The sequence below is a fragment of the Cyprinus carpio genome, chromosome A6 (assembly GCF_018340385.1).
Source record: "Cyprinus carpio isolate SPL01 chromosome A6, ASM1834038v1, whole genome shotgun sequence".
Classification (NCBI taxonomy): domain Eukaryota; kingdom Metazoa; phylum Chordata; class Actinopteri; order Cypriniformes; family Cyprinidae; genus Cyprinus; species Cyprinus carpio.
In genome coordinates this window covers 7,340,259-7,362,795 of record NC_056577.1, presented here as the reverse complement: position 1 = coordinate 7,362,795, position 22,537 = coordinate 7,340,259, and the positions used below count along the sequence as shown (strand labels likewise).

Here is a 22,537-nt window from a genome sequence, read left to right as displayed (position 1 = left end):
TAGTTGAAGTCTTTGGTTCTTTTAATTGTGATGATTTTGGCTCACATTTAACAAAAAAAAAAAAACACCAATTCATTATCTCAACAAATTAGAATACTTCATAAGATGTTCATTTATGGGGTTCAGGTCTGGTGAGTTTGCTGGCCAGTCAAGCACACCAACACCATGGTCATTTAACCAACTTTTGGTGCTTTTGGCAGTTTGGGCAGGGGCCAAATCCTGCTGGAAAATGAAATCAGCATCTTCAAAAAGCTGGTCAGCAGAAGGAAGCATGAAGTGCTCCAAAATTTCTTGGTAAACGGGTGCAGTGTCTTTGGTTTTCAAAAAACACAATGGACCAACACCAGCAGATGACACTGCACCCCAAATCATCACAGACTGTGGAAACTTAACACTGGACTTCAAGAAACTTGGGCTATGAGCTTCTCCACCCTTTCTCCAGACTCTAGAACCTTGGTTTCCAAATGAAATACAAAACTTGCTCTCATCTGAAAAGATGACTTTGGACCACTGGGCAACAGCCCAGTTCTTCTTCTCCTTAGCCCAGGTAAGACGCCTCAGGAGTGGCTTAAAAAGAGGAATACGACAACTGTAGCCAAATTCCTTGACATGTTTGTGTGTGGTGGCTCTTGATGCCTTGACCCCAGCCTCAGTCCATTCCTTGTGAAGTTCACTCAAATTCTTGGATCGATTTTGCTTGACAATCCTCATAAGGCTGCGGTTCTCTCGGTTGATTGTGCATCTTTTTTTCCACACTTTTTCCTTCCACTGCTTGGATGCTTGGATACAGCACTCTGTGAACAGCCAGCTTCTTTGGCAATGAATGTTTGTGGCTTACCCTCCTTGTGAAGGGTGTCAATGATTGTCTTCTGGACAACTGTCAGATCAGCAGTCTTCCCCATGATTGTGTAGCCTAGTGAACCAAACTGAGAGACCATTTTGAAGGCTCAGGAAACCTTTGCAGGTGTTTTGAGTTGATTAGCTGATTGGCATGTCACCATATTCTAATTTGTTGAGATTGGTGGGTTTTTGTTAAATGTGAGCCAAAATCATCACAGTTAAAAGAACCAAAGACTTAAACTACTTCAGTCTGTGTGCATTGAATTTAATACACAAGTTTCACAATATGAGTTGAATAACTGAAATAAATGACATTTTCCACAACATTCTAATTTATTGAGATGCACCTGTATGTATGTACTCAGAATTTTTATGAGAACTGAATATGCATGTAAATAAAAAATAAATTACAGATAAGAGACATTTTGTTCTTCTTTTGTAATTTTTAATTCACTGTGCATGTAATTTCCTGTTTTTGCATGTCCCTGATTAAGCAAAGCCACTGTGCTTGTGACACTGTAAGAGGTACCACACTGTATGCACCTTGTAGTAAGATTTTGTCTTGTAAAGTGTTGAAATTCTCTTACTAATGTAGGCTAATCTTAATACTCCAGTTACTCTGAATGGCTTCACTCCAAATGAGTTTTTGGATGAGTCTTAGGAAAACTATCTACCCAGCCTGTGCTTCACTCAGCTTTAATCTAGAACATATTTCCCGTTCCCTCCTCTCCTGTCAGGACTAATTCCTGAGATAGTGTACTTCTACTAAGGGTACAACTAAGTAGTTAGACATAGTTGGAATTCAGTAGGCTTTGAAGCCAAACTCAGGTCCAAATCTGAGTATTATAATTTCTTTCCAACATTTTATAGTTTTTCACTTATTGAAAATAATAATAATAATAATAACAGCTCACCCAAAAATAAACATTCTGTCATCATTTACTCACTTTTTGAAGGGGAGTTTTTGGAAAAAATATTCTTGCTACACTTTTCCATACAATAAAAGCCAATGGATTCCGGATTAAAAATAAATAAATAACACCTTACAAGAAGTCCTTAAGACTTGTGCATTGTGTTTCAAGACATACAATATCTTTGTGAGCATTGTTATTTTTCATTGATAATCTTCCCTTTGCCATAGTTTTCAAATCTCCTTTAAATTCAAAAATATTCAAATATGGCACATTCAAGACAGGTTTAACGTCACTGATGCCAATCATTATTTCTTGGATGTCTCATAACAACCAAAGTTGAATATGCACGTATCTGAAATTTTTGACTGAGATTTTCAGAATATCTTTAGAACGACTGGAATATAGTGCATGAGTCACAAAGACTGTTTTTTATGGTACAACTTTGTCATAATCACTTTCACTGTATGGAAAAAAGCAGCCTGGTCATATCTCAAAATATCTACTTTGGTTGTCAAAGAAATTACCATTAAGGTTAAATGATGAAATAATTTTTATTTTAATAAAATGAAAAGTTCACAACGGACACTGTTAATAACATGTCCTGATTTTCTTTGAAACAGTTCTCACTCAGAAATTGCTAGTAAAAATCACAAATTATTACAAAGAAATTTTAAAGTAGAAAGACTGAAATATTATTTTATTGTAAAATTGTACTTCAACGATCTTTATTTACATCTTTGAACAATTTTTTTTACAGTGAATAAGGTACAGTACTTTATAGTTACCAATTAACAGGTTTTTACTGTAACATTTTTACAGTTTTTTGTGTAATATAACATATATAACATCATCTGTTTTTGTTAGGATCACCGGTTCAAACAAGATATTTGATATAGCCTATGTACTATGTTCAGTATTAGCGTCTCTGACTATACGAACTGCATTATTCTCTATAGTACAAAGCAGCAATCTATTAAACAAACATTTATGTTCCTATTTTTACAGCACTGCACATCATGGGCAGGTGCAATACCTCACATTCCTTAATTGGTGTTAGTCTTTGCCGGAACGAGTGTCTGCAGCAACTCTGACGTTTATTGTTGGTGAGTAAACAGTCAAAAGATATCCCAATGGACACCTATTTGTCTTAACAATGACACTGCTGTTGTACCATATTTAGTCACTCAGTCCAAGTCTTTCTGCGTTCCCTTCTAAACAGAATACAGCCGAGATTCCAGGCAGACCCCAGTGTCCTTATATGGCACAACAGAGACCTAGTAGGGTCGTGCATCTCTGCCTCTCTCTCACAACCTCTCAGTTTCACTCTGACTATACACCCCCATCCTCCATCTGTCTACAAGACACTCTTTCTATCTCCCTTCATTCCCTTCACAGATCCAGGAGAGCTTGATGCTGACCAGTGACAGAGGCGCTTCTTTCCCTGCAGGCTTTGTTTTCTCCCCCATCTCTCTTTTGGACTGCAGCAAAGGCCTCAGAGCATACCAGCCTTGGTCCTGTTCCCTGGAAACATCACAGACTCGATTTACTGGATGCAATAGGAGGTTGTCCTTATATAGGAAGTTCCATTAGATAGCAGGAGCCTGCTGTGGGAATTGAGGGGATGGAATGTGATGTGCGTAATTGTGATGTGCATAATGATAAGGGTCCTAAACATGATCTCAGGGGATTCGCCTCGTCCAGATGTAGCATGTTGCCTTTCTTACTTGGGCTCTTTCTGTTTCTTTCCTCTATTCTGTATATTAAGGATTCCTTGTATATTCCTTGATATTCCAGGTCCCCATTCACTTTCACTGTATGGAAGAGAGAAGTGTGAACATACTGCAAAATGTCTCCTTCTGGGTTTCACACAAGAAATAAGTTTTGGAATAACATGGGCATGCAAAAATAATGACAGAATTGAAATTTCTAAGTGAACCATCCCTTTAAAGCTGACATTTTTCCATATTCCGGATTCAGCGACAAATGCTTGTGTTTTGCTACTAGAAAATCCTTCAATAAAAATATGAATGACTGCATTTTAAAACTATGATAATGTATAATATGTGTAATTATCATAAATCATTTTAAAATACTGTATGGGTAAATATGATTTCAATCATGATAAATCAGTTTCCTCAGTTATGGTGTCATTTCCAGAACAACAAACAACTTTGTATGTAATATTATTATTATGATTATTTTAACAAATAGACAACAGTATCAGTGAAGAGCATGCTTGTAGAGATAAAATATGACACTCAGTGTGTGAAGAAAACAGAAAAGAAAAAAAAAACTAAGGATTATGAAATTTGAGATGAACTGTGCAGTAATGAATTCCTGTTCACTTTCATTTTCCACTTTTATCATTACCGACTTCTGATAACGCAGCACTTGCTGTAGTGGTGGTATTCTTGCAACATTTAAGTGTTTCACATTTTAAAGGATGCTCGCGAGGAGACTGTAGACCAATCGCTAACCAATCACATCGCAGTTCGACTGTTCGGCCCCGCCTACTGATCCGCATCACAGTTTAAATGATGTTCTCATGCCTTTCTATCTAATTTGGACTGTTCGTCTTTGGAGTACCTCACTGTCACAGGACTCTCCAAACCCTAACTTTCCAAATCGGGGCAATTTTTCATCAGCCTTGTGAGTATGCATCCATATATTTATTTTTTATTTTATTTTTTTGTAATAAAAGTGTTAGTTTTGCATGCGTGACTCACGGAGGCTCAGATATGTAAATAATTGTGAGTGTATGCCAGTAAGTTGATTATACAGTGTTATGTGTGCAAAAGAGCTGTGTGAGAAAAACTTATCTTTTACTGAATATTGAAACCTGAAGCTGTCAACGTTCAATTGCTTTGAAAGAGTTTGACAGCTGTTCATTAAGTTAGGCTATTTTATGTTGCCATTAAAGTGATATTTTCCCCAAATTGTAATTCTGTAAACATTTAGCCTACTTACCCTCATGTTATTCCAGATGTTCCTATTTCTTACGTGAAACATAAAAGGACACGAATGTCAGGACGTTAGTAGCTTACAATCTAAGTCACCATTCGCTTTCATTGCATCTGCTTTCCATACAGTAAAAGTGAATGGTGACTGTCATTCCGCCTAACATATTCTGTGCTCCACTGGAGAAAGAACTGGTTTGAAACAGCATGAGGGTGAGAAAATGATGAGAAAATTATTTTTTATTTAATTAACAGAATTAAATTATCTTTGTACTTTGGTGCACAGAGCAAAAGCTTTCAACAAATCACATATCTCTAACCTTCTAGTCAAAACATCATCATAAAGTGTCTCACGAGCTGTTAAGATGGAAAGCATGCTGTTCTATCCAACCTTTCATGCAAAAGTTTGACTTCAGCAGAGTCTGTCATAGGAAATGGTTGAGTAAAGTGTAGAATGAGAAAAGCTGTGAGGCTGACAAACCAAAGCGTTTCCTGTTCTCCAAATATGGTCGTCAAAAGCATCTTTCTGCTAAACATTGTGGTGAAAAGCAGACAGTGTCAACTGACTGTCCTCTCGTTTCCTATTGTAGTGATTACATGCATAGACAGCTAAGCATAGACAATAGTGCAAGAAAGTCTAGACAAAAAAAAAATAAAAAATTCTTGAAGTAAAATGCAGGGGGAGAAGTCATTGAATTCAGTACTTAGTATATCATCATTTATCCATTAATTAATTGTTCAGTCGCATAACCATCCATAAGACGCATTCTGCAGACTCAACCCCTTGTCTTTCCAAACCTTTTTGGCTTATTTTTCTTTTGGAATTTTTTTGAGGATAATCTGAAAACTTTTTTAGTCAAATTAAAGCAACTTAGCTGCCGAGATTTAAAAAGAATGCAAAATGCACCTTAAAAATACTATCACAGTGGCCGATACAACTCATTTTCCTAATCTTACAGTACTAGATCTTGGTGTTCCACAAAAAACAAATTGGGTTTAGAACTGCATGCAAGTCATTTATGTGTACATTTATGTGTAGCTGTGTGAATCTAAACAATTTTAATACTTTGGAGAAATTTCTGACAGATTAAGGACGTTTAACAGTTTTATTGGTAAGATTAGTAGACCTAGCAAGCTCTTCAGTAGTGAATTAGTTTAGCTGTGTTTTTGACTTTAACACATTTGTGGTAAATCTTTAGGCTGCTTACCCGATTGTTCCTCTAATGATTTAACACAATTCTGCATCACCTGACAGACTCCTGCTGGAACTGTTGTTTATTTCTTATAATTGGTAGCTGGACTAATGTCTAACAGTTTAAACCACTCTTATCACAGATTCAGCTTGTTTTGATGAAAGAATGTCTTTATGGTCATTAATGACTAAATAAAGCTTATTGTGACTGATCTATGAAGCATTATATTCAGTATATACTGCTATAGCAACAGCTTTAAAGCTTGAGCTGTTGACCTTGTATGAACGTCCATCTCAATAAAATTGTTAACAGAAGAAACTGAAATGGCACAGCTGCTTATGAGAAAATGAAAACTATATGGCTGGAATAAGAAAAGGAGGAGGAGGAGGAGTAGAGAGAGGAGAAAACCTTTCACAGGACCAGGGGTCACAAAAATCCATCTGCACAAAACATGGTCACATGATCTTCTGGGCTTCAGGCCCACTTGAACACAGGCCAAGGCTCATTCGTGCTACCTTTTACATCTGCCATGTTAAAAAAACATAGGCCCGACTTATTTAGGTTGGATTTTGGACAGTATGTGTTTAGAGTAAAACTGTCGAGCCATAAAAACCTTGGGTAAAATCTCAATGATTTTAAGTGCTGAAATGAAAGAACTTCCGAAAGAAAGTGCTGCGAATCTATGTACAGGACACAGGAAATTCCCTTATTTAATTAAATCAGCTTATCATAGAAAAACGTTGTTTGTTTGTCTCGCCTCCAAACGATTATAGGGCATTTAAATTACCATTTTCCTTCCATCATGTTTTCAATTGGCGATTTTAGCATGATTTTGTCGTCATTTGGACAAAAGAATGCAGATTCCTAACCTTGGTTGAAAAATGAGCATTTACAGATTCACGTTTAAGAAACGCTCAATATTTTATAATGTCAGAATTTGTCAGCATGTTAAATTCATCTAGTCTTCTTTCTACAACACAGACTCTGAAGAAACACAAAAAATGAAATATTAAGGCAGACAACAAGACGTTTCAGTCATTCGCCATGGTATTAGATATTATGCAAATTTCTGCTTAAGGTAAAACAGGTAAATTGCTAGTAAACAGCCTGTCCTGCCTGCTTGATACAATTTTATAATTTAAAAATATGATTTTCCAGTTTATAATTTTTTTTTATGATTAACTTATGTTAAGTAAGTAAGTAGGTTGGAATTTTTTTTTCCGTTGAGCCGTTAAATCATACTATGTACAAACAATGGATAGTTATAAATGTCAGAGGAAATTGGTTCATATATGTGACCCTGCACCACAAAACCAGTCATAAGGGTCAGATTATAAGGGTTAGATTTATACATCTGAATAATAAAAGCTGAATAAATAAGATTTCCTCCAATGTATGGTTTGTTAGGATTGGACGATATTTGGCCGAGATACAACTATTTGAAAATCTGGAATCTGAGGGTACAAAAAAAAAAATCTAAATACTGAGAAAATCGCCTATAAAGTTGTCCAAATGAAGTCCTTAGCAATTCATATTACTAATCAAAAATTAGGTTTTGATAAATTTACGGTAGGAAATTTACAAAATATCTTCATGGAACATGATCTTTACTTAATACCCTTATGATTTTTGACAAAAAAAATAAATAAATAAATAATATATATATATATATATATATATATATATATATATATATATATATATATATATATATATATATATATATATATATATATATATATATATATATATATATAATTTTATAATTTTATGATAATTTTGACCCATACAATGTTTTTTTGGCTATTGCTAAAAATATACCCCAGCGACTTAAGACTGGTTTTGTGGTCCAGGGTCACATATATAATGCTTAGATTTGGAATTGTTTCCCCAAATTGCTTTTAAACTCTGTGGCTGCACGAAGCTGCACCTGCTCTACTGTACTTGAAAATACTTGTGTAAACTTCCCTATATCATCCCACCAGAGGAAGAGGAGGGTGGGGGAAAGTGGCAGGAAAATCAGACCCCTCCAGTCTCTGACTGTCCCTGCCTAATGTTATCATTTTGGAGTAAACTGCGAGTCTGGCTGGAGACATACTATTCCCTATTAGGGCTTTGTTTGGGAGTTCATTTGCTTCTGCTGTTTAGGTCGACAGAGCGTCCACTGACTCCGAAGGCAGCCTTATATGGTCATTGTAGCACGGGACCACAGCTGAGCTACAAAAGAAACAAGAAAAACAGCATTTGCTGTGGAGATTATCACATGATTATATATGTTTTGCCTATCAGAATGTTTCATGGAAAGTTTTTAATTTAGTTAATTACATCTTACCTTGCACTCTTTTAGCAAAGTGCTGTGGTGAAATTCACGACCAGTCTCTGTGAATGGTAAAGCCTCACCTTCTTTGATTTGATTGGCCATCTCAATCATTTTGACATTGATGAGTACATTTAGTCCACTAAAAATGGAAAATGGAAAACCTTTTGTCAAGTATCAAATGTTGGGGGCAACAATTTGACCATCAAAAATGTAAAAAAGTAAAATAAAAAAAATGATCAAATACCAAATATTTGTGGAAAAAATTGTCCTTTTCTAATTGTTTGGGTAGACCTCTGTGTATGTGGTGTTAAAGCTCTGCCACGAATAGTTTTTCACCTTTAGCAACTTGTATTTAATTAAAGTCCATTGCAAAGATCCAATATTGTGGCCAATAATGTTTTGAAATGATTATTAGTATTGCTGAAAAGACATGCAGTTCAGAGAATTTTATTTACAAAAAACATTGTTTAAAAATCTGTTTTTCTCTTAAATTTGTAGTTGTCGTAACCCAGCACCAAGATGACGAAAAAGACCCTGAGTGAGGACGAGAAATTCCTTTTCACGGACAGAGACTTCATTAACAGCCCTGTCACCCAGGCAGATTGGTCAGCCAAAAAGCTAGTATGGGTCCCTTCTGAGAAACATGGTTTTGAGTCAGCCAGCATCAAAGAGGAACGTGGCGATGAGGTACTGGTGGAGCTGATGGACAATGGAAAGAAAATCACGGTCAACAAGGATGACATCCAGAAGATGAACCCACCCAAGTTCAGCAAGGTGGAGGATATGGCAGAACTGACCTGCCTGAATGAAGCGTCTGTTCTCCACAACCTGAGGGAAAGATACTTCTCCGGACTCATCTATGTAAGTATGCCATAGTGTGTTTAAATTATATTTTACATAAAATAATGCTTAATCAATAAAAATAAGTATGCACTTTATACAGCTTAATTAGGGTCAATGACATACAACACATTTTTGGTCAGAAACTGTTGATTTCTTCCAAAATGCTTTAAAACGCAAAGTGATTTGAATACATCTTTTCTATGATAAGCATGTTTTAAATTTTAAAAGGTGATATCTGTCCAGATATTATAAAAGACTGATTGAAAGGATGAAATACTTGTAAATAAACCCTTATTTAAAAAAAAAAAAATACAAGTAGAAGCAGTTTTGTTATTAATAATAAAATATATATAAAAAAAAAAATTGTGGTGTGATATTTAATAAGTAATAATTTGATATTTGTATAACAATAATAATAAAGGTTTTATTTATCTACATAAATAGAAAGAGTACATTTTTAACTTGATCTTTTTTTATCTTGGATGCTCATATTTGTCATTGACCCCCTGCTGACATTACATAACACAGTGCATAACATATTATTATCAGCAAATGTATAACATTTATAAATAACTCTGTTGTGGCTGAACCAATGCAAAAAGAAAAAAATTAAAATAATACATTGACAGCCATTTAGCTTAAATGACAATGATTTGCGAGTACTAAAGCTTAAGAAACAGGAACTATACATTTGCCAAGAGTGAGGGGTAATATACTGTAACATCCACAGGCCACCAAACTATGTTTGCACTTTGGTAACAAAACATAAGTTAAAAAAAGTTTTGCTCTAAGGATAACTTGGGAACAGGAGTCTTCCATATGGAATATGCATCACCTAAGCTTTCAAATATTATGAGTTAAAATATACAGACTCAAGCCAAACTTCCTTCAGTTTATATTTTACGACATTGTACGTCTCATTACTGGGCTGCTATGTCTCCTTGTTGTTCTTTAATTGATGGATTCATAACAGTACATATACAGTGGAAAACCGAGATGTTATCTTTCTTCAGACATACTCTGGGCTGTTTTGCGTCGTGGTGAACCCTTATAAAATGCTGCCAATCTACTCTGAGAAGATCATTGAAATGTACAAAGGCAAAAAGCGCCACGAGGTTCCTCCGCATATCTACTCCATCACGGACAACGCCTACAGGAACATGATGCAAGGTGAGGCCTGGCCTGCTGCACGTTGACACGTTGCTTACAATATCTGAATGTTTGGATTTCACAATAGCCATTGTCTTTGAAATTTCAAACTCAACTTGTTCCAAAAGAAGACATTTTTATTTCACTAATTGGCAACAGAACAGTATAGAATCTCCATATACTAGTGAGCTCTTTAAATGGACTTTGTTTTGGTGAAATGAAGTGTGTGTATTAGCAGGTCAGTCAGTGGTGTGAGGGGCACATACACACGTGTCAGCAGCAGGTCACACATCTAATGCCATTTCAAACACTTTTAAATTTTCAAACAATTTAAACAGCTGCTGTTACCCACAGAGGATTGAAGCTGTATTATAGAGTGAAATTAGGTGCTAAATGAAAAGAAGAAAAATCGCAAGATATTTTACACCTCATTGAAGCTGTTGTGTTGCTAATGAACTTGTAGATACATCAGCTCATGTTAATGAACTGGAGTCAGATGAAGAAAAGATTAGTGCTTAAGCTGAACAAAACCTTTCTGCAAAGTTTGCATTGGAATATCTCAAAATCTGTTAGCTTATGTGAAACATGCAAAGAATTGCTTTCATAAAGCAGAAGTAGGAAGATGCGTTGTCACGCTGTTCCTCAAGAGTAATTCTGCTCAGTTCACTTCTCTTAATATTAAACAGGGGCCGAACAATCATGCTTAGACCTTGTAAAAATTAATGCAGATTACTGCACAGTGACATGTTCTGTTCACAGAGAGACTCATTTCCTGCTATATGATGACTGATTATAAAACAATATAAAACAATACCTGCGCATCTTGCTTTTTATCAAACAGTCTGGCTGAGGCACAGTTTCCCCATCGGTGTGTTTAGATTTGGTATTCTGCGTCCCGAATGCCTCGATTTGTGCCTTAATTAGGAAGAAACAAGGGAACAGACTTCATGTTGTATGTGGAAACCTGCCCAGCTTAAGTCATATCCAAAATGAGCAGTAGTCATTCATTGTGTTTACAACAGAAGACATTCTATAGTACTTGAGCAGAACAGGCGAGCTCACATTCAGCTGATTAGCTGGTTGGGCGTTCGCCCAGCCTCCAGGATCCTGGATAAGAACCAAGCGCTGTTTGAATTTAAAATGAAAATTCATTGGCTTGGAATTGTTCGGAAAGGAACATATTTTGTTTGACTTGATCAAATACTTATTTAATACATATCCACTAATATATGGTTTTTTATTTTGATGCCGCCTTCTGGACAATCATTGGCGTATGGTTGATATTAAAAACCTTACATGGAACCAAGATCATCTGAGAAGGTTTTCTAATTTTAGCAGGATGAATCAGTGATTGTCCCATTGCTGAACTCAGTAAGAATTGTGTTGCATCTCCCAAGAGAAGAGTGGAGTCAGTTTCTTTTTCAGGAAATCAAATTGTTGCACTGCAAATTAAAGGTTATTAGATTATGTGCATTATTGGATGCTGTAATAACAATGGTATTTGATCATTGACCAGTTTATTTTCTGTCAAGAACTCCCCCCCACCCCACCCCAGGCTTAAAAGCAGCCTTTATGTATTTCATGATGTTAAAAAATTACAATGGTATACTGTCTTGCCGTTTCCATGAGCACCAGCTTGACAGTTTCCTTGGGCTCCTGTAATGTCTGTCATTTCTTTCTACAGATCGAGAGGACCAGTCTATTCTTTGCACGTGAGTTCTTTTCATTGTTTTTTGCATCAATGAAATAACTGCTTTTAACCTGGCTAGTATCCCTTAAGCTATGTCCTTGATATCTTTGACCTATGGAAAGGCTAATAAATGAAACTTATTATTATTATTATTATTAAAGGGGTCATATGATGCGATTACAATTTTTCCTTTCTCTTTGGAGTGTTACAAGCTCTTGGTGCATGAAGAAGATCTGTAAAGTTGCAAAGACTAAAGTCTCAAATCCAAAGAGATATTCTTTATCAAAGTTAAGACTCTGCCACACCCACATAAAATGGCTCATTCAAACACACCCCACATGTCTACGTCAGTATGTGGAAATATTTGCGTAATGCCGCCCAAATGTTCACGCAAAGAAAGAAGGCGTGGTTTCAGTAACCGCAGTTAGTTTTGATGCAGTCATGTCAGGGAGATGCTGTGTGTTTCTAGGCAAAAGCACTTTATTTGGCCTTCCGAAAGTAGATGCATTTAGGAATCTTTAAGATTATTTACAACAGAACAGCAACGCATTTTATGGACGACTGTCTCGTGAACCTAGGCGAGGAGGTAATTCTGACTTTGCTACGACAGTCTGGTGCTTCTGAATCAGATACTGTAAGTATGTTTTGTTTTAGTTTAAGTATTTGCTATTGACTATTCAAATGCGGAGTTTTGCGTGTTGTGTGTGTGTGAGAGAGAGAGAGAGAGAGAGAGAGAGAGAGAGAGAGAGAGAGAGAGAGAGAGAGAGAGACAGGTTCAGATTACAGTGGAGTCAGCTGTCTTAACCGTCCGTGGCTTGTGTGCTGCAAACACATACGAGCTTCATCACTGTGTCTGTCACACGACTCTGTTCCCCTTTCGGGCTTGAACTGATGGTAAATCTAAGTACATTATTAACTTTACATAAGTCTTAAAATTTATTTTGAAAGATGAAGCTCGGGATTATGGAAAGGGGGTTACATTTCCAACGAGTGCTTGTGGTGTTTGGCCAATCTCAATGCTTTGGGTCAGTTGGCCAATCAGAGCAGACTGCGCTTGTCGGAAGGATGTACTTTGTAGAAGACGACGTGTTTGAGAGAGGCGGGGCATAGAGGACCTACAATATTGTACAGTATTTGAAAAATAATGTGTTTTTTGAACATTAAAGCATGTCAACATATTCTGTTACGCCAAATACACAAAATAATGATCTTTAAAAAAGCATCTTATGACCCCTTTAAAGCACTTCTTCTCAACAAGGACTCACAGTAGGCTACAGGATGACTTAAAAGTGTTTAAATTTGTAAAATAAATAAAAAAAAATATATATATAAAAATTTTAAAAATACAATCATCAAGCCACATTTGTTCTATTTGAAGAACATCTAGTTCTTGAAATTTCTGGAATCACGAAATGAATCATGAGTAGTTAAATATATCAATACTTCCGGTGTCTGTTAACAAAAAAAGTTTTAAAACAACCAGCTTTGTCATAATTACAAAGGAAATATCTTAAATAGCTAAAAACGGCAGTACAAATAGAGATAGATATAAAGAGAAGACCTGGCATCCCTGTTTCAAAGCGCATTGAGAATCAAAAATTGTGTAACATCAGTGTCTTGTAATGTTCTAAATGTTCTTTTTCCTTCATTTTATTTTTTACATATAGTAATCACATTGTAGAAGACAGATGAAGCCAAATGATGTTATTCAGTGTTATCTGACAGCGGTTAATGGCATGTCATCCATGTCAGTTTACTGTTTACATTCCTGAAAAAAGTGAAGTTTTGACAAATTCAGACTAATGATAAACACTTCAAGCCACTTCTAATAAAATATTTAACAGTTAAAAAGATGACAGCAACCAAATCATGAGTAGTAGACAATTTAAAACTAATAGTTTCAAAAAGTCCTCAGCAGTGGGAACAAAGCAGATGAACCCCAAGGGTCATGTCTCCTCAGAATCAGCTTACTCACAGGAAGTGTGCCCCCTGTCCTGATTCTAAATCCAGATCAAGCATGTTGGCTTCATTTATGTTTGTTTTTGAGTCATTACTGGGGATGTGGATTGCATCTGTTCAGGCCCCACTACAAAACATGGCCTGTCCTGAAAAAAAAAAAAAAAACATGCAAAAATAGCTGTTGCTAAAGACATATGTTGATGTTCACAGGTGATATCATTGTTTTATGTCTGTGCGATAATCAAACAGCTGTGAAATATAAGGATGTTAAAATAAAACGGTGTTGATTTGATGTGTCAGTGTGGGAGGCACCCATAGATACTGTCTGCAGACTTCCTCTGAGTGTGGAATAGGAAATTCAAGCCATTTACACTGCTCTAGGGCAACTGTTGCTAGGGCACAGAATTCCCCAATGACATCAGGATGTTTTCACATGGCCCAACTCTCTCATGTAGACGTTTGTTTTTTTGAAGCTGTCTCAAAGAGATTTTGGGAGATTGGGAATGACCACCCAAAGAGTATTATTAAAAAATGGACTGTTAAAAACACATGGATTGTTAAAAACCACTGATCTGAAGCCTCTTTGAAAAACCCACACGTTTTCCCATACCTCTTATTTAATGTGGTATATAGGAATAGTCCCATACTTTAATCACCACTTGGCAACAGCAATCATAATCATGATGAATTTTACTATACTGTGTCATAAATGGTCAAAAACTGTAGACCTACAAGCAATGCAGTATAAAGTGCCTCATAAAATGGCTTTATATGTGTTGTGTTGAGTGAACTGATCTGAGGGCATCCTGCTCCTGCAGGGCCTGTAGTAAACTGTAGATGATAATCAAAAAAAAAAAAAAAAAAATTAATTAATTAATTAATTAATAAAATTTACTTTTATTCAGCAAGGATGCATTAAATAGATCAAAACTGACAGCATAGACTTACAATTTTTTACAAAATCATTTTTCTGAAGGATCATGTGACACTGAAGACTCAAAATTCAGCTTTGCATCACAGGAATAAATTACATTTCAAAAAACAGACAAAAGTTATTTACATTTTAGTAATATTTCACAATATTACTGTTTTACTGTATGTTTTAATGCAGCCTTAGTAAGCCTAAGTGACTTCTTTCAAAAACATTTTAAAACTTGACATAGTGCAAATGTCAGTCATTATAGTTATTTCAAACTAAGTTTCTCCTGAAAAAAATCTTCTGCAAGATTTTAGGACATCCAATGTAATATCCAAATCCATTGATTTATAATTTTCTTGGTATATCTGTTCATGTGTTTTGTATCGACAGCCATTACTTTTCCCCTGCTGATGGTCATAAATAAAGTGGACGAGCTTAAAAATACATGACCTTCTTTACACAGCAAATATAGTGTCAGTTAGTGTCAAGTGTCAAGACATGTACTGATTTTTATGACACATGCACTGATCAATGTGCCATTTCATTCAAACAAAACCAAAACCAAAACCTAGAATCACTTAAAACCGTAATACTCTTCTTTTGATGCCTTGCAGACACTGGTATTTCCATCATTGGTATTACTGAAAAAAAATTAAACCCAGTTTTATCATTCACTGTTGTTTTCTTCCTAGTGGTGAATCAGGTGCTGGGAAGACAGAAAACACCAAGAAAGTCATCCAGTATTTGGCTGTAGTGGCCTCGTCCCACAAAGGCAAGAAAGACACAAGTGCTGTAAGTACAAACAGTGAAAAAAAAAAATCTTTCTCTGTTTGATAACCTCTGTTTTCTTCTCAAGCCGATACTTATGGGTTCAGTCATCAGCTTTTGCCCTTGCTTTGACCCCATTCCTTTAAATCAGGGTCTGACATTCCGAATCCTTTCATAATTGCTAAAGTAATGATGTGCAAAGGTCAAACTGTGAACAGATAAGAATACTCCTTTCAGTATTTTATGTTTGATATCATATCCCAGTTGATTTTGCCTGATACCAAAATATTATATTATATGCTTTATTATATTATATTATAGATTATATGCTGCTGAGCCATTTGTATCTCAAGGAAATCAAGAATTCTACATATGCTAAAGGAAAACCAGTGAATGCAACAGAATGTTCTTAGTTTACATTTATGTAATGACAATGTCCTTAATGAATTTCCTCAAATAGCAACATACAGGACAACAGTTTGCCTATGTGAGTAAAAAGGATTGTACAAAACTCCTTCTTGTGTGGGTTTGAGAGTCTGCATGCTTGAGTTTCTCACTGAGAGTGACATTAGACAAGTCTTACATGGAGGGGCCGTCTAAACAAAACACCTGTAGATTGTAGACAAATAATGTGCCAAAGAGCCCCAGTGTTCGCATGATGTTTTAAAAAAAAAATGATTAGATACAAATAACAAAATCAAGATTATGCCGTTAGATCACGTGTGTGCCATTCCCCCATCTGAGATGTGGTTAACATTTTCTTTGCCAGAGCGGATGCCTGGCATTGAAACGGTCTGTGTGAGCACAGTGTGTGTGCATGCCAACGTATAGCCTTTTGAATTGATGATCTCATATCTTTTCTCGTTTTTCCTTGATCACCTATTAATCTACCACAGGTTAATGTGCATCATCTGTCAAGCTCATATGTGTGTGCATTAGGAATAAACACCATCTCAGTGTAGATCTGTGTTAATGTGTACTTACACGGTACGACACATGAGATATACAAGAAAACCAAAAAATATGCACACATTATAGCTGTTTTAATGACATTTTTATGCAGAACTGCCATGCATATGAGCTTAAAAGGGATGCCCATAATAGTTATGTTCTTGGTTCCCAAAGTAGTTTCGTTACACTTGAATGCACTACTTTGAAATTTACTAAACACTTCATCATTTTTTTTTATCATATAAGAATAATGTATTAATTATTGCTCTTAAAAGTTCAAGGTCGAAATTATTAGTTTTTTCTTCTTTCAGTTAAACTTAAGGTTAATTGTATGCGAGTGAGAGAGAACATCAGAGTATGTGAGTGGAGTGAATCATCAATTATTTTCAGCCAAACTCCACTGGGTTTTTAATTTCCCTCTCGTCATTCGTCCTCCACTGACTGGTGTTTGCGCCCAATTATTTTTCTTACTGTATTCTCTCATTATGTTTTATAACTTCATGAATGTTGTTAAAACAATGATCCATTAGCATGATTATATGAGTGTTCAAAAGTTTGAATAGACTACGGATCTGAAAGAACACTTAAGGCACGTTTACACAACAATAATGCACTAAAAACGGATAAGTTTTTCCTTTGAATTTTTGAAAATTTAGTTTGTTTCACTGTCGTCTGTACACAAAATGTTCACGCAGATCAGGGAAAATGACTATAAACGCTGTACTATGCATGCCAGGTCAGTAGTTGTAGATTCACTTTGTAAAGAAACACAACGCGCCTGTGTTTCAAAAGTTTGCATTTTACAATTTGTGCCATCCAAGTGTACACACACAGTTATGAACACACACACACACCGTGAACACACACCCAGTGGGCAGCCATGTGCTGCCGCACCGGGGGAGCAGGTTGGGGTTTGGAGCCTTGCTCAAGGGTCTCACCTCAGTCGTGGTATTGAGGGTGGAAGAGAGCGCTGGTTATTCACTCCCCCACCGACAATCCCTGCTGGACTTGAGACTCGAACCAGCAACCTTTGGGTTACAAGTCCGAGTCAGACTCGTAACCCAAAGGTTGCGAGCTTGAATCTCGGTACTGGCAGGGATTGTAGGTGGGGGGAGTGAATGTACAGCGCTCTCTCCACCTTCAATACCATGACTGAGGTGAGACCCTTGAGCAAGGCACCAAACCCCAACCTGCTCCCCCGGTGCGGCAGCACATGGCTGCCCACTGCCCCAGGTGTGTGTGTGCTGTTTGTGTGCACTTAGGATGAGATAAATGCAGAGCTCTTATTCCGAGTATGGGTTGCCATACTTGGCCACATGTCACAATCACTTTAATCACTACGGGTAATTAACTTCTTGTATTTGCTGTGGAGCGCAAGAGAAAACACTGATGTTTACAAGTTGTGACAGTTGTGACTTACCAAAGTAAGACATCTCCGCTCCCCATTCGTCTTCGACTCCACTCCGCTCACATACTCTGAGTGCAGTTTCATAGGTCAGTGAAGCTGTCATCTGTAAGCTGATATGCTTTGCCCTGAGAACACTGAGAAAAACTGTTGAGTTCAGCCAAGTGCTTTATGGATGTTGATACAGTCTTACAGTCTACCAACTCTGTCCTCTTTCTTCCCAACAATCTCTCTCTCAACAGTCTCTCTGTCTCCATCATTCTAAATGTCGCTTCTTCTCCTTTTTTTCTAGTTTACTTTATTTTTCTTTGTCAGTGTCTGAAGCTATCAGCGATCTTCTTTGCTTCTCAGCAGCAAGCTATCTCTGGTAGATATCTTCTTTTTCTAGATATTTTCTTTCTTTGATGCTCAGTAAGAAAGTAATTGAGAGTTTGTGTTACCATTGAAACGTTTTTCTGCCTCGTTTAAGTCTAAAAATGATAATCTAATTATGTGGTCACATGAAACCAGAGGCTTTGTGATGCAAAAGGCAACATTATGCTCTCTAATGACTCTGTGTTTCATCCCACTGAGTAACTTTTATCTTGTTAAGTGAACGCTTTAAGATCTGTAATTGAGATCCATTTCATTATCTCCATTAATATGTCCTCTGTGCACACGCTTATTATGACCTCAACCACTCCTCTTGATATCCTTGTATAAGGTGGACATGCTTGGCAGGGCTTCTCATTGCTTGAGATCTGGCAGCAGACAGAACAGCACTCTTTTGATCTGAGGGGGATTATACCCATCTAAATGGACATGACCTAATTTTTTGTGCACAGTTTAAGATACTTGCATCTTAAGTATTGCTTCAGGCTTTTGAAACTCACATCAAGAAACTATTTGTTTTACATTGATTAAACTTCGCAATTTTGTCCTGCCAAACATTTATAAAGTTGCATTGTACACTCTAAAAGAGGGCCTTTTTTATTCCAATTTTCTGGCATGTCCCATTCTCCTTTTTCCTCCTTGACTTGTTTTCTATAGAATGATTCACATTACTCTATAACCTTGGTACTGTAGGGTGAGCTGGAAAAGCAACTACTGCAGGCCAATCCAATTCTAGAGGCCTTTGGTAATGCCAAGACCATCAAGAATGACAACTCTTCCCGATTCGTAAGTTTGCAAATGCTGTATGATAGCAGATGTTACAAGAAACATCAAGACTGTAACTAATTCATGGTTTCAAAATCATTTCTTCACAGGGCAAATTCATCCGCATAAACTTTGATGTGACAGGTTTCATAGTTGGAGCCAACATTGAGACCTGTATCCTTGAAGACTTAACATAAGCCATATAAAGATGCAGCGCAATCTCACATCTCGAATTTATAAACAATTAGATAATCAGTTTAAGCATTTTACCTATGCAGAGTTTCACCTTAATGTCCAACCACTTCAGATCTGTTGGAGAAATCTCGTTGTATCCGACAAGCAAAAACTGAAAGAGCTTTCCACATCTTCTACTACATGGTAGCTGGAGCAAACGACAAATTACGCGGTAGGTGGAGACACTCAGTATGTGAAAACATATTCGATTATGGTGACCATTTTTATTGGATATTTACCTAATGAGAAATTTATAAACGCAGTGATGTTCTTGCATAAATGGCACTGCTGTTGGGAAATGTCATGTGATTTTTATTCTCTATTGGCAGAGGAGCTTTTGCTTGAAAACTTCAACAACTACCGTTTCCTTTCGGCTGGCCACGTCCAGATTCCAGGCAACCAAGATGATGAAATGTATGAAGAAACCATGGAGGCCATGGATATCATGGGCTTCACTGTTGAAGAAAGAACGGGTATTAAATGCAATGAAATATAGATATGGTGTCCTTACAACTAGAGACATTTTCTACTCATTAAGAGTTTTGAGTTCTTTAGTAAGATAATTAATCCTGAGAAATTGTTTTTTTTTTTCTTTTTTTTTTCAGATGTCCTCAAAGTTGTCTCAACTGTGCTTCAGTTGGGTAACATTGAGTTCAAGAAAGAGAGGAACCAGGAACAGGCTACCATGCCAGACAATACAGGTCAGAAACTTACTACCAAGTGAAAAGACTTCTCAGGCTAATATAAACCAATACAGACTGAAATGACAGCTGAAATATGTCTCATTCTCAGCTGCTCAGAAAGTTTGCCATCTCCAAAGCATTAATGTGACAGACTTCACAAGAGCCATTCTGACGCCAAGAATTAAAGTGGGTCGTGAGGTTGTGCAAAAGGCCCAAACCAAAGAACAGGTGAAGAGAGTGTATAGTTGTGCTGCAAGTGTAAATATGTGGAACGTGTGTAATGTCACTCAGATCTGTGATAAAACTGGAAAACCTCTGCATGATTGTCATTATGGAAATACGTACAGTATTACCAATAAGATACTTTTCCCCCTACAGGCTGATTTTGCCATTGAAGCTTTAGCTAAAGCCATGTATGAACGTTTGTTCCGTTGGATCCTTCTAAGAGTTAATAAGGCACTGGACAAGACGAAACGTCAGGGTGCCTCATTCCTGGGGATCTTGGACATTGCTGGCTTTGAGATCTTTGAGGTTTGGAAAAACTGAAAGAAAATAAATTTAGTTAAAAAAAAAAAAAACGTAAGTATTAAGGCTAATGGTATTTACTGTTTTTCTATTTCAGGACAATTCTTTTGAGCAGCTCTGCATCAACTACACCAACGAGAAGCTTCAGCAGCTGTTCAACCACACCATGTTCATCCTGGAGCAGGAGGAGTACCAGCGTGAAGGCATCGAATGGAACTTCATCGACTTCGGGCTGGATTTGCAACCTTGCATTGAGCTTATTGAAAGGCCGGTAAGTTTGAGTGTGTGTAGATTTGCAGGAACATAATGATTCTTGTTCTTTGAAGTTTCGAACTAATCAGACTTCTTCCAGCAGAAAGCTGTAAGGTGATCAATGTCTTTTGAATCAGTAAATTTATCGTAATTGCTGTAACACACACTTTTGATGGTAGTCTTTCGTTGAAGTAATGATGTCTTATTGTTACAGAATGTAATGTCACTCACTTTACTGAAACTCCTCCACAGAACAATCCTCCAGGCATTCTGGCTCTGTTGGATGAAGAGTGTTGGTTTCCAAAGGCAACAGATGTCTCCTTCGTGGAGAAACTTTGCAACACTCATGTTAATCATACTAAGTTTGCTAAACCAAAGCAACTGAAGGACAAGACAGAATTCTCTGTGCTTCACTATGCTGGACGGGTGAGTTCTGACTTGAAGGAAAGATTGATTTATTCATTTACATGTGAAGAATATCGTGATCCAGACAATAATAACCCAAGGAATACAGACTCTGGAGCATATTTAGAACTCAGAACTGGCCTGCAAGATACTGTAGGGAATTGTGCTTAAAAAAATGCATATGTGCACAGTTCATTCTTAGTTTAAATTTTTGCTCTGTATTGAATATCATGAGCCAAACCTACCCTTTCTCAATTAGGTGGACTACAATGCCACAGCATGGCTGACCAAGAACATGGACCCTTTAAATGACAATGTTACAGCACTGCTCAATAATTCCTCCAATCCATTTGTCCAAGATCTGTGGAAGGATGGTTAGTATCAACTATACATGCATCTCATTTCTCAAACACTATCTGAAAACTACATATACAGATCAAAATTGTTGCAAACCAGTCAGTTGAGACCACTGATAAATGTTCATAATTGGTGTCACAAAAAGAAACATGATTTACATGTTCCCACCTTTTTTTGTTTTGGTTAATCAAAGCACAGTATCACAAATTGTAATTTAGATAAGAATAATGGCTGACATCTATAGTTTTTTTGTTTCTCAGTTGACCGTGTGGTTGGATTGGAAACCATTGCCAAGATGTCAGACAGCTTTGCACCTGGTGCCTCTAAGACCAAGAAGGGCATGTTCCGTACTGTGGGCCAGCTTTACAAAGAGTCTTTGGCCAAACTAATGACCACACTGCACAACACGCAGCCAAACTTTGTCCGTTGCATTATCCCTAACCATGAGAAACGGGTATGTCACTGCTGCATTCCATGTTAAAATCGGTGGTACCATTGCTGTTGGTTGGGCATAGGGTTTATTTTCAGACAAGTTTTGTATCGTTCTATATGCATGTTGAAGGTACTTTTTTCCCCTTCAGGCAGGAAAGCTGGATGCCCACCTGGTGCTCGAACAGTTGAGATGTAATGGTGTGCTGGAGGGTATTCGTATCTGCCGCCAAGGATTTCCCAACAGAATTGTCTTCCAAGAGTTCAGACAGCGGTGGGTAGCTTTATTATTTCAGTTTGAGCTATTCATTTATTGAGACTAACTGTCTTATTGGCTTTGTCTAACTGCATGTCAAGTGTAAAAACAGTATCAAAAGTTCTTCAGAATTTCAGAATCTTGCCAGAACTCCAGTTTGCAGTTCAATACAAGTGTGATTACATATGTTGTGCCAAATATACATGGTACAGGTTTACAGTTGTAATGCAATTCTCTTCGTTTTACCTTGACATACAGATATGAGATCTTGGCACCAAATGCTATTCCAAAGGGCTTCATGGATGGCAAGCAGGCCTGCTGTCTGATGGTAAGATGTTATCCAATTAAATC

General features: G+C 36.9%; 1 protein-coding gene across 2 annotated transcripts in view; it reads left to right on the top strand.

Annotated features, from left to right (window-relative positions):
- Nucleotides 1-4,248: 4,248 nt before the first annotated feature.
- Nucleotides 4,249-22,537, top strand: part of LOC109091811 (myosin-11-like) — a 31,016-nt gene continuing 12,727 nt past the window's right edge. Inside the window, exons 1-19 of one of the 2 annotated variants that reach the window (XM_042757779.1) lie at nucleotides 4,249-4,403; nucleotides 8,723-9,085; nucleotides 10,081-10,237; nucleotides 11,901-11,928; nucleotides 15,477-15,576; nucleotides 16,013-16,039; nucleotides 18,974-19,066; nucleotides 19,156-19,219; nucleotides 19,353-19,451; nucleotides 19,609-19,752; nucleotides 19,885-19,980; nucleotides 20,072-20,190; nucleotides 20,341-20,493; nucleotides 20,585-20,758; nucleotides 20,992-21,165; nucleotides 21,404-21,518; nucleotides 21,762-21,955; nucleotides 22,083-22,204; nucleotides 22,445-22,514. In XM_042757779.1, coding sequence (XP_042613713.1) covers nucleotides 8,744-9,085; nucleotides 10,081-10,237; nucleotides 11,901-11,928; nucleotides 15,477-15,576; nucleotides 16,013-16,039; nucleotides 18,974-19,066; nucleotides 19,156-19,219; nucleotides 19,353-19,451; nucleotides 19,609-19,752; nucleotides 19,885-19,980; nucleotides 20,072-20,190; nucleotides 20,341-20,493; nucleotides 20,585-20,758; nucleotides 20,992-21,165; nucleotides 21,404-21,518; nucleotides 21,762-21,955; nucleotides 22,083-22,204; nucleotides 22,445-22,514 — 2,271 coding nt within the window. In that variant the 5' untranslated portion in view covers nucleotides 4,249-4,403; nucleotides 8,723-8,743. The remainder of the gene's footprint in view (nucleotides 4,404-8,722; nucleotides 9,086-10,080; nucleotides 10,238-11,900; nucleotides 11,929-15,476; nucleotides 15,577-16,012; nucleotides 16,040-18,973; nucleotides 19,067-19,155; nucleotides 19,220-19,352; nucleotides 19,452-19,608; nucleotides 19,753-19,884; nucleotides 19,981-20,071; nucleotides 20,191-20,340; nucleotides 20,494-20,584; nucleotides 20,759-20,991; nucleotides 21,166-21,403; nucleotides 21,519-21,761; nucleotides 21,956-22,082; nucleotides 22,205-22,444; nucleotides 22,515-22,537) is intronic. The other variant, XM_042757780.1, reaches the window with a different exon arrangement.